This window comes from Microplitis demolitor, chromosome 1, assembly GCF_026212275.2.
Source record: "Microplitis demolitor isolate Queensland-Clemson2020A chromosome 1, iyMicDemo2.1a, whole genome shotgun sequence".
NCBI classification, from domain to species: Eukaryota; Metazoa; Arthropoda; class Insecta; order Hymenoptera; family Braconidae; genus Microplitis; species Microplitis demolitor.
Window position 1 is genome coordinate 10,332,501 of NC_068545.1, and position 12,691 is coordinate 10,345,191.

The window sequence follows — 12,691 nt, forward strand, 5'->3', positions numbered from 1 at the left end:
AGCAATCTTTATATATTGTGAGTTTAATATACCTATATTTTCTTATTGTTGACAATCACAAATTTTGGATAAAATGAATTTTTGTGCATATTTTCATAATTTTTTTTAAACTTACAAGAAAATCGCATTTAAAAAGAATAAAATTTTCCGATGTGTGCTACTTTCGATATCATAATTTTTAAAAATTCTAAAGCTATCAGAAAAGCTATCATTAATATAAGTCAATATCAAAAAATATTTTTTTTGTTTGTTTAATATCATTGAATAAATTTTTAATATTCATAAAAATTATTTCGAAAAATTTTCCAAAAATTTTTTAAATCTCCAATACTTTCATGATCAAAAATTAACCTAACTAAGTGACATTTAAATTTCCGCGGGTTACGTATGACGAATGCAACGTTGCCTAGTTGTGATTACTGTACCCCACCACATGTCAAGTATTTTAAAATTATTTATATTTCAAAAATCAATATTTTTTAAACAAATCAGTCAAGTAATTCAGAGTTTTTTTCAAAAAATTTCTAATTTTTTCATTTAACAGTGGATAAGTTTTTAAAAAAAAATGTTAAGAACCATTTTCAAGGTATTCATGAACCCTGTTTAGAAAATCTCATAGAATCCAATAGATCCTCATACATTCCTATAGAAACTTTATAAGAATGAATGAGTTCTATGAGAAATGCTATAGTTAAGTATAGGGCCTTATACATACAGCTATAAGAATCTATCGGATTTTTTAAGCAGGGAAACTACACGTTTTTTGTTTTTTATTCTTGGTGGATCTCCAGCATGTTAATTATGCACTTTTTGATTGATAATATCTCGTCTTACAATCGATGAAAAAAAAATTTTTTTTTTATTGAATATTAGACATTTTTGTTAATCTCATGGTTTAATTTAATCGCATTCCTAAGAAAAGTCGTTTCGCGAGTGAACTACCTTAAATTTTTCATTTGCTTTAGTCTGACAATCTTTTAGTGCTCAAAATACTTGATTTTTTTACTTTTTGCAATCTCTAAATATTGAAACTTCTATTTTAATTTTTATTTCTTAATAATTTGTTGCATAAAATTATTGATGATGTTACTAGCACGAATTTACTGTGTATTTACGTGACTGTTGTAAAGTATTATTCGTTTGATTTTTTACTACCAGACTGCGTAACCCAATTTGTCAGTTCCTAATATCATAGAACTTCGTGGCTTTCAATTTATTTCTAATAAGATTCAGCCTCATGTATGTTTGAATACGATAGTATTATTGGTGTGTGCAGTTAACCTATTCTTTTTAAACAGAACATTTAATGAATTTTTCTCAGTTTATTAACTCATGAAATAATCCAAAATATATAAATCAGATACTCCTGATATTGAATTCAAAATTCTTATCTTTGTTTTTAAAATATTGAAATTCAACTTAAATTTCAGAATTTAGTTATCATTTGTTCATATACTTATTTATTTATTGAAAAATGAGTGCTCAGATTACATGTAATGCTTTGTTTGCAATTTTAGGTGGACAGAATGTTATTACGTTAATAAGAATTATCTTTTTATGACATGTTTTGTGTTTTTGTTGCTACTAATCAAACTTATGAAAATGCTTCTGCAAGTAAACCGATAATTTTATCAAAATTATTTTATTGTCGATATATTTGTTACAATGAATGAAAAATTTTCGATATTTTAATTAGTTGTCAAGTTATTCGATATAAAATCCACTGGTCACAAAAATTAAGGGATATTAAAACAATTCGAAATTTTTGGGTGATTTTCAACATGCTGTAACTCGGTGAAAAATGGTCGCAAAGAAAAATAAAAGAAGCGGATTATAGCCTCATTTCTAGTTTTCAGATTTGGACTTTACATTTTTTTTCATGCACAATTCCGGAGCAATCCTAAAAAAATCGACTAAAAAAAAATTTTCCAAATTTTTATTCGTCTTCCAAAAGTTCTATGGGGTTCAATAATTTTGTTTTTGATAATTTTACCTGATGAGTCTTTTAAGAAATTTTATGCCTTTTAATTTTCCGGCCTCAAAAAGTATCTACGACGATTTGGCACCAAGTTATCATTGATCAAAGCAAAAAAGTCCATTTCGGATTTGATAACCAATAACTCCGAACATATTGGTCATGCAGAGAATAGAAGCTTCAATAATTATTGTTTTTATTGAGGAAATAAAGAAAAATTTAAAGTCCAGTTCTGAAAACTGGAATCTTGAGGCTACAATTTGCTTCTTTTATTTTTACTCTAGGACCATTTTTCACCAAGTTACAGCATGTTGAAAACCACCCAAAAATTTCGATTTTTTTTTTATATTCTTTAATTTTTGTGACCAGTGTATTAAAGAACAGCCTCCTTACTGTGGCTTTGTTCTTGCACATACCTCGCTCTATGATTTGTCCATTACGCTTTCATTATACACGCAATATACTCGATAATGTGAGTGAAAAAAGTGCTGCGCTCAGTTTAATATTTGGATATTTTCGTATCCATTGAGAAAATATTAAGATATGCAAAGAGAAAGTTTTAAAGAATATAGTAATGAATATTATCACACTTTATTAAATCTTTTATGACCTATAGGTCAAAAAATCATTATTTATTAGTCAGTAGAAATAATACGAACCTTTAATCGCTGACTTTTCAATTCACTGGTAAAAAAAAAATAATTTTTTGAAGTAAATGTTCGAAACATTCCATCTATAGATATCCCCGGAGAATTCGAATTACGGTAATTTATCACAAATTACTGAACGTACTGTAAATTATAGTAACTACCATAAATCACGGTACCCATTGTTAATTACGGTACATTGAGGTAAATCACGGTATTTTGCTGTGAAATATCACATGTTAGCGTTTTAAGTTTCTCATTATTGCTGTAAAATACGGTATATTACGGTGTTTTCTCCGTATTTCACGAAAAATTGATAAACCATACTTTACGGTAAATACGAATTTTACGCGCTATATGATCAGAGCGCCACGCATGTGCAATATTGGAAGCATTTGTGTTTTTTCAGGTTACAGTATAACATGTAATATATATATTATTTATGTCGGCATATGCATAAGTGCCCTTGAAAAAAAACTTAATTTTTATACAATTATATAAATAAATTATGAACGATTCTATACAAATCCATTTACATATGGTTTGTTTTTAATACTTAACTTTAATTCTTAGTAAACTTTTGATTTTTTACTTATAATTCAATTACTTTTACTTCTCGTTTGTACTTTCAATATATTTCCTTCAGTATTATGAAAGTATTCACTGAAACAAAAAATTTACTATAATAACAAAAATCAAGATTACGCAGCTATTTGTTATGATATCAAAACAATCTTGGTTAATGCAACGAAGTGATATTTGTTGTGGTAAGTAAAGTAAAGTTGCTGTTGTAACAAATGATATGTGTTGAGGAAAAATTTTTTGAGTGCGTATAGAATTTTGAGTTTTAATTAGGTAAACAATATCATTTAAAATTCATCACGAGTTTTGGATTTTGGACATAAATTGTGTTTGTAAGTTATGGCTAAAATATTAAACATTATTTATTTTGAAAAGTATACCAATTTGTCTAAGTATAGTTGAAAGCAGGCGCCTTGAACAAGTGATTTTCTTGACTCAAGAGAATATATCGTGACGCAATAATATCTTAGATGAAGTAAAATTTTCTCGAGTCAAGAAATCTTTATAAAAACTAATTAAATATTTAGCTCAACGCATGTCATTTGTTATAATGGCAACTTCACTTTACTTACCATAACAAATGTTACTTCGTTCTGTTGACCAAGATGGATTTGTTATCTTAACAAATAACTGCGTAATCTTGACTTTTGTTAAGATAACAAACTTTTTTTTTTCAGTGTTCAAGAGAAATATTTTACTCTTTATAATTATTGTTAAAAAAAAAATAGTAACTATAGCACTTGATACTTAATCATCAAACAATTTACGACACCATTAAATGTGGGTTTCCGACGAAAAATAGGTGGTTATATGTTCAGATCTTTGCAATTAACCTGATACCCGGTGAGACGTCATACCATTTAGCATCACTCGATTGGGTGAGAGCAAGGACGATTATCAACCACAGAAGACTAATTTAAAATCAATAAAATTAAAATGAAAAATGGATTAAATCAACAGTTAGAAGAAAAATATTTCGAATAAATTTTTTTAAATAACTCGATAAATAATTAGAATATCGAAAAAAAAATGATAGGCTCAATAATTTTATTTTTTCTATGAAATTAAAATATATCTGTGTTAGAAGTTTTTTAATTAAGTCTTCAAATTATCTGCTACAGTGCTCTTGATTATCAGTGTTTCTAATTGACAAACTGATCGCTTGTTAAAAAGTGATTTATATTTCTGAAATTTTTATAGTAGCATTCGTGAAATCATCAATACTATTACAACAACTTAAAATTGCATACAAAGCCTAACGTGTAGCATGATAACTAAGTATAAACTTGTTTAACACTGATTTTAGGATTTGTTTTACTCTCGAAAAAACTACAAAAGACCAGAATTGCAAATGTCTCCTCATTGTGCTTTTGAAGAAGAAGTTGCATTATTGGACACAATTTTTTCTGGTAATATTTCAAGATAATATGTTTTAAAAAGTACGAAATTCTATGAATTATAAATATTCAATTTTTATAGATGGAGAGGCATATTGCTTAGGCAATGCTGATAAAAATTGTTGGTATTTATATACTTTGAACCGTGGAAAATCTTCTCAATCACCAAAAGAACCCGATCAGACTTTGGAAATATTAATGACTAATCTCAACACTGACATAATGTCTATTTTTACTCGTGAAAGATGTTCATCTGCTGCTGAAGCGACCCAAAAATCTGGAATAGATAAAATTATTCCAAATATGAACATCGATGATTTCCTTTTTGAACCCTGTGGTTATTCTATGAACGGAGTCGCGAAAAATGTAAGTTTCATATATATATATATATATATATATATATATATATATATATATATATATATATATATATATATATATATATATATCATATTCTTATAAATTGAAAAAAAAAACTTCTTATTTCTATGCGAAGATAATTTATTAATTATGTAAACGAGGCATTCCATATCGAATTAGTAAGCCATTTGAATAACATGCAAAAAAATGTTTTTTGATTAAAAATATTATAACTTTTGAACCGTGTGAGATAAAAATTTGGCTCTGGAATATTCTTGTAGCGCATTAAATTTCCTAGAAAAAAGTCCTGTGAGTCGAATTTGTAAACTTGATAATTCTAATACTAACAAGCAATTAAAGTGTAGAGTAAACAGAATCATGCAAATTCAAGGCTTTATTACACTGTAAAAAGAGCGGTTTCAAAAATGGACTCATTTTAACTCCGCCTGGTGTTAAAATGAAATTACACCGGTGTAGGAGGCGTAATTCAGCGGTGTTAAACTGCTGTAAAGGTGGAGTGATGCCGGTGTAAAAGCGGAGTAAACTGCGTCTGCTTAGAGTATTAACTTTGAAAAGCTTATAAAATATAAATAATGTCAGGTCTTTAGGAAAATTAATAAAAAAACATTAATTATTAACAAGTATAAAATAAGAAAACGAAGTATTAAATCGATTGAACAATTAGATACAGTAATATATATTATCATATTATTGTTGAATACCAATTATATATGTTATTATTCGTAAAAAGTCCACGTATAGAAATTAGAAAAAAAATTTTATTAAATATAAAAATTTAATGAATATCATCAGGAGAGAATTTCACCTTTGTTATGTATTTATTTAGGTTATACGTAATTTATTTAAAAATTACACAATTTTACTTCCACCATTTCAATCACCAATAATTTAATTAATTAATTAAAACACTGATTAATTGTAATGATCGAGTAAGTAAAAGTATTCACAAAGTAAAATATTTTAACACTGGTCTAGAATATTGACACCGACTGCGGCATCAGTTTAACACCAAAAAAAAATTAATGTAACGGGACCGTTAGGTCCACCTCCGTTTCACGGGAGGCCGATACCTCACCCTTTTGGGCATACTCGCGCTGCGTAACCCTATTTATATATTATGACTCCACCATATATTATAAAAGCGAAATATGAGCATATGCTCACATTTCTTAGCTTACCCATTAGGCATGCAGTGCATGTGGGTGCCTCACGCACAGCCACCACGAGTCCGACCGCACATGGACCCAAACACTCCTCCCATCTCAGGAAATAAAGAGACTCTGGTCGAAGTGGGGCTTGGAATGGGTCCCCCATGGTACTAGACTTCAGCTCTGGTCAACTGCTTGCGTAAGATAAGTGGTGGGACGCAAGTTCTCCCCAACCCATACGGGTTACCTCCACTTATAATCACTAAGGATTTGAGACAAGCCAATATATACATTCGCCATCATTTGTCACCTAGAGTTCACTTATCTCCGAGCTTTTTGGAGACGCCATTAGTGTTTTAAGTCATAAAAATGGCGGCGATAGTTCCACTCTGGGTCATTTTAACACCAGGTAAGTTTTTTTAACACAGGTGAGAATATTTGCACCGGCAGCGGCGTTATTTTCACACCGCTTTCGGTGTTGAAATTTAACACCGCCGATTTTAACACCTACACCGCTTGGACTTACCCCGGTAATTTTTTACAGTGTATTAAAAATATCAATACTACGAGAAAATTCTTGGACTAAAATTTGATGAAGCAAGTAAAAAATACAATTTACATACTCGGCTCATAAAACAAATAAAGATCCAACTTCTTTATTTACATTGTATTTCAATTTTTTGTTTAAATATTTTTTTATTTTAATCGATAATAAATTATTATTTGTTACAACATGGATATTGCTAATTCAATTACACTACATGTAGATAAATTTATTGATAACTTCATTAAATTTTAGTTCAAGAATTTTCGTGATATTGATATCTTTAATAGTAAAGCCTTAAATTTGTATGATTCTGTTTACTCTAGACTTAGATGGCCTGTTAGTATACAAAATATCAAATTTACAAATTCGACTTTCAGGACTTTTTTTTAGGAAATCTTATTCCCTACAAGAATATTCTAGAACTAAATTTTTATCTCACATGGTTCAGACGTTATAATATTTTTAATCAAAAAACATTTTTTTGCATGTTATATAAACGAGAAATTTCAAATAGCTAGCGGCACCTTTTGAAATTGAGCTAAGAATTTTGCCCAATGAGAGAATTTTTTTCTCGGTATATAGGTCCTTTTTTTAGATATTAATTCGATAGGTTGGTTTTTTTGGCCCATCCTAATATATATTTATATATTAGGGTATTTCTAAAAATAACTAATTGTTTTTTCTTCTCGGAACCATGTTCAAAAGCTTCATTTAGGTACAAAAATATGCCTGTGAAAATTAGAGCTCTTTATATCAACATTAAGAGGTTCCGCATCACACTTTTCTATTTTCCATCAGAATGACTTAAAAAATTTTTTTTTGCGTCTTCTGATTTTTATTACTAGCTAACAATGCCACCGTCCATCTTAAGGTAGAAAAAATCTGTTGACATATTCTATAGCTAATTGATTTATCTACAAAAGTATTTTATCATTTTTCGATAAATTTATTCGTTCAAAAGTTACTTGAGCTTGAAGTTAAATTTATAGTAAATCTTCAGATCTTTTTACTTTCCCGGCGAAACTATCGGACTTATCACAAATTATTATGGAACCTTTTTTGTAGACAATCTTGTAATTTTCTTTCTGTCGCCGGAAATACCATCGAGATTTAAGCCGATCTACCGGCTACACATTCCTGAGCCGTGCGTCATGGATAATTTTTCGGTACCACTGTACCGAATTACAGACATTCTTGACGGGTGATGTCGGGCTCTGAAATCGACAGTGACAAGAAAATAAAATCTGAGTCATCAGATGAAGACACCTTCAAATCTCAATTATCGGCATCGTCGTCGGTTAAGTCAATAAAAAAAAATATGGCCGGGAATATTAAAACACCTCAGTTTAGTACGGAAAACCCGAAGTTATAGTTTGCGTAGGACAAAGCGCAATTTTCCACGCACCAGGTAACAACAGAGCGTGCCAAATTTGACCTGGTGATTCCATTGCTCGCTACTCGCGTCGCCACAGAAGTCGAGCTGTTAATTCTTCAGTCTCCTGCGACAATTTCGTACCAGGGCTGCCAGAAAATTTTTGTTCGAGTCGCCCCATCTATGATCAAAAGTAGCGAAATACTTTAACAAGTCGCCCCATCATTTTCAAATTTAAAACAATACTGTCGGCTTATAATTTATTCTCTGTTAACCAATAAGAGCACACTATACCACATAAATTGGAATTAACGTTTCAAAAAGTATTATTGCAATTATCTTTTATGTAGTGAAAATTATAGGATATTTTTAGGATAAATTGGATGAAAAAATAATCTTAATCAAAATTTTTATTAATTTTTTGCAAATTATGAATTATTTTTTAGTGCAAAAAGCAGCATATCGTGGATACAAGTTTTAATTTACATTAAATGTGTACATATTTCTTTATCTGATTGTTTAAAACAGAATAACAATTTACTTTTAACAGTTAGGATGAAATTACTCAGTAAAAAAGGATTCGTCAAAATCAACAGATATCATCTATAAAACGAACGTTCTACACTTATTTATATGTTATTTTAACATGTTGTGAGTGTTAAAAAAAGTTACACGCGGATGTGTTAAAAGTAACAAATTTTTCTTAGAATTTTTTTGTGATGGTCGAGATTATTCTTAACATATTTTGTCTGTTGATTTGACAGTAACATATAAAAAGTGTTACTTTCGTATAAAATGACATTTTTGTGTGTTGAAAAATTAATCGATTGCGACAGTTCAAACAAGACAAATACTGTGTGTTAAATTGACAAACAAAAGCGTCAAATATTCAACACTCAGAACTTTAACATACGCTTTTTTTGCACTTTGACGATTCGTTTTTCACTGTGTATCACTCGCGTTTAAATTTATAATTTTGTATAAAAAATAAAATTACTATTTAAAACCAAGATCCCAATAAAACGAACTGAGACGAAAGAAATTAAATGCTTGAATATAAGTGACATCATACACACAATTTTTTTATATGTACATACTGAATTGAAATGATGTTTGATTCAAGTCATTCACAAATGGAAATTAAAAATAATATTTGAAAATAATGAGTAAGGTTATTCCCAACCTTGAAACATTAAAAATCGCCCAAATTGCGACTTGTAGCCCAAACATTAATTCAGTAGCGAATGCATAGAGAAAATCGTCCAATTCGCGATAAGTAGCCCAATCTGGCAACCCTGCTTCGTACAACGACCTCAAGGTCGCTCTGATAAAATGCTTCACGAGATCCGAAAAAGCACGAATTACTCAGCTCCTTGACAGAGAGAGACTTGGCGATTGGACTCCTTCGCAACATTTACGTCATCTGCGTACACTTGTCCCCGGAATTGATGACGCTATCATTCAAGCACGTTGGTTTTCGCATATGCCAAATGAGATTCAAGTATGTCTTGAAGCTATCAGCGACAACGCTTGATAAACTCGCCGAGTCTGCTGATTGTATTGTGACGTTACGGAAGGTTTTAAAGTCCTCACGATGTTGATTAGCTATCGTTTCCCCTACTCTTTAGCTCGTCGGAAACCTAGGGTCAGGATGGGGATCTCGTAACTCAGATAATTACTAAAATTTGTTTGTTTGACTTGAAATACCTTTCATTTAATAATATGTAAAAATAATAACCATACTAATTATAAGAGAAATATAATATAAACCAAGATACACCGTTACAATATTCTTATTCAAGTGTGACAAGCCGCGAATTCTTAATTTTACTCCTAACCGAGATTCGCGTCGCGACTGCGGAGACTCGACTTCTTTTCGCCCCACGTTCTATCTAGCTAGTACCCCGGACCCTCTATCAGTAAGGAGAAGCCCTACTGCAAAATATAAAGACACCGGCCCAGAAGCTACGCCTCAGGAACCCGTCGTGCCTTCCCCTAGAGTACACGAAACAGGTAAAACCTTATTCCACATGTAATCTGCCTAGTGGTTTTTGCCAAAAATCAATCTATCTCGGCAATATTAATTCAGAGAACCTTTGAATTAATATCCGACTATCCCCGATCAAATTTCAATTATATTTATTTAACGAGTTATACTCATTACAATAAATATAATTTAACCGTTTCGGCGCAAAAATAATATACAGAAGAGTTACCTCGATAACGTCCTCTGTTGAGAATAGTCCAGCTCGAGCGCACCGCTCGTACTGAACTCGTCTGCCCAATCCCTCACTTTGATCGGCTTATAAGACTTCTGAGCCTACTATCCCCCTAGGAAAATATTTTTAAGTCATGCGCGCTCTAGCGGATGCCACCGCAAACATATTTCCCACTCTGCGTTTATCCCCTCCGCTCGGTGCTCGCTCTTCCTGTCGGACGCTCGGTCACGCTTGTCATTCGCTTGCTTTCTCTCTCGCACTTACCGTATACTTATTTTTAAAACCTATATTTATTTTATGTATTTGTCCCGTGCTCGTCATAGTATGGTTGAGCGTATATCGCTCAAACCTCAAGTTGTCGCCGCCACTGCAAATTCATCATCATCAACTGTCGAGCACGGCGAGATTGCCGCACTGCGCAGAGAAATTGCGCAACTCACGAATTAAGTCAAAAACTTGGAACTTAAACAAGGTAGATCCAGAAGTCGATTACGGTAACGTGTACCGAAGGAATTTAACTTCTGTTGGTACCATTACAAGCACGGTAAAAATGCCCGATCATGCATTCCCTGCTGCAAATGGCAGAGAAACGCAAACGAGAATCAATAGAGGGGGCCAATGATTTTTAATCAATTTCTCGCCGCCTATTTATTAGAGACCGAACTACAGGAACGAAATATCTTGTTGATTCCAGCTCCGATATATCCGTTTTTCCACGTGACTGGCTGAAATCAATTAGTACATCCATAGGTTACCAATTGTATGCCGCAAACGGCTCGATAATTCAAACCTATGGTTTAAAATCAATTACATTGAACCTTGGATTTCGCTGTGAATTCTCATGGAATTTTATCATTGCTTACGTCCCCTGATTAAACAAAACGATTTTGACCATTAAAACTGTTTTAATCGTTTTGAATCATCATGAATCGTCAATTGATGATTCAAAAGGATTAAAAACGGTTAAATTTTTAATCGCTTTATATCTTCATGCAGGACCAGAAATTGCTATTTATTATTTTACGATTAAAGATGATTCATCACGATTAAAAATTTCAAATCGTTATGAATCGTCTTTAATCTTTATGCGGAACCAGAAATTGCAATATTATTTTACGATGATAGACGATCCATGATGATTTGAAATTTTTAATCGTCATGAATCGTTTTTAATCGTAAAATAATATTACAATGTCTTGTCCTGCATGAAGATTAACGACGATTCGTGACGATTACAAATTTCAAATCGTCATGAATCGTCTTTAATTGTAAAATAATATTGCAATTTCTGGTTACGCATGAAGATTAAAAACGATTTATGACAATTTGAAATTTTAATCGTCATTAATCATTTTTAATCGTAAAATAATAAATCGTCTTTTGACGATTAAAGACGATTAATGATGATTAAATTTTTAATCGTTTTGAATCGTCACAAACCGTTTTGTTTAATCAGGGTCGCTAAACCGATTGTAGATGCAGACTTCTTAAGTTATTATGACTTTCTAGTCGACCTAAAACGAATATGGCTTCATAATGGCATCACTGGTTTACTGACACCCGGAAATTCTCACACGACACATTTGCCGATATTACACGACCTGATGCTATTCAGCGTCAAACAAAAAACATTCAACGGTGCATCATATTCGAACGTCACCTAGACCGCTAGTTTCGTGCAGAGCAAGACGCCTAGCTCCAGATAAGCTGAAAATTGCACAAGCCGAGTTCCGTAAAATGATCGAAGAAGATATTTGCAGACTTTCCAACAACGCCTGGGCTTCACCACTTCATTTAGCGCAGAAGAAGTCCGGAGAATGGATGCCGTGCGCTGATTACCGACCACTTAACGATCGAACCTTAATCGATAAATACTCATGGTATTATCTTGATGACTTTGCCGCATTTTTACACGGTAAAAATATATTTTCAGTCGTCGATTTTGCAAAGGCATTTTTGCAAATACCCGTTGCACCGGAGGATGTGCCGAAAACGGCGATCATTACACCGTTTGGACTATTCAAGTTCAGGTTTATGACGTTTGGGCTTTAAAACGCGGCTCAAACATTTCAAAGATTCATCGATGAGATTACTCGTGACCTTGACTTCGTCTTTTCGTACATTGACGATATCCTAATCACATCTAACGACGAAAAACAACACATGGAGCACCTGAAAATTTTATTCGAGCGTCTCCGTGAATACGGAATGGTAATTAATGTTCCAAAATGCCAATTTGGTCCAACGGAAGTAAAACTTCTCAGCCATCTCATCACTTAAGACGGAATCAAGCCGTTACCCGAAAAAGTCGAGGCTATTGTCAATTTCGAGCCTCCTACTACAGTAAAAACTCTGCGTCGATTTCTCGGCAAAATTTAATAAAAAACTTAATAAAATTTTGGAAGGAACAAAAGTTGAAGGCT

At 32.0% G+C, this 12,691-nt stretch overlaps 1 protein-coding gene across 9 annotated transcripts in view; it reads left to right on the plus strand.

Annotated features, from left to right (window-relative positions):
• LOC103575415 (S-adenosylmethionine decarboxylase proenzyme) overlaps positions 1-12,691 on the plus strand; it is an 87,520-nt gene that overhangs the window by 59,093 nt on the left and 15,736 nt on the right. For all 9 annotated transcript variants that reach the window (XM_053743189.1, XM_053743201.1, XM_053743203.1 and 6 more), the window contains 2 exons: positions 4,511-4,613; positions 4,684-4,967. In XM_053743189.1, coding sequence (XP_053599164.1) covers positions 4,511-4,613; positions 4,684-4,967 — 387 coding nt within the window. The remainder of the gene's footprint in view (positions 1-4,510; positions 4,614-4,683; positions 4,968-12,691) is intronic.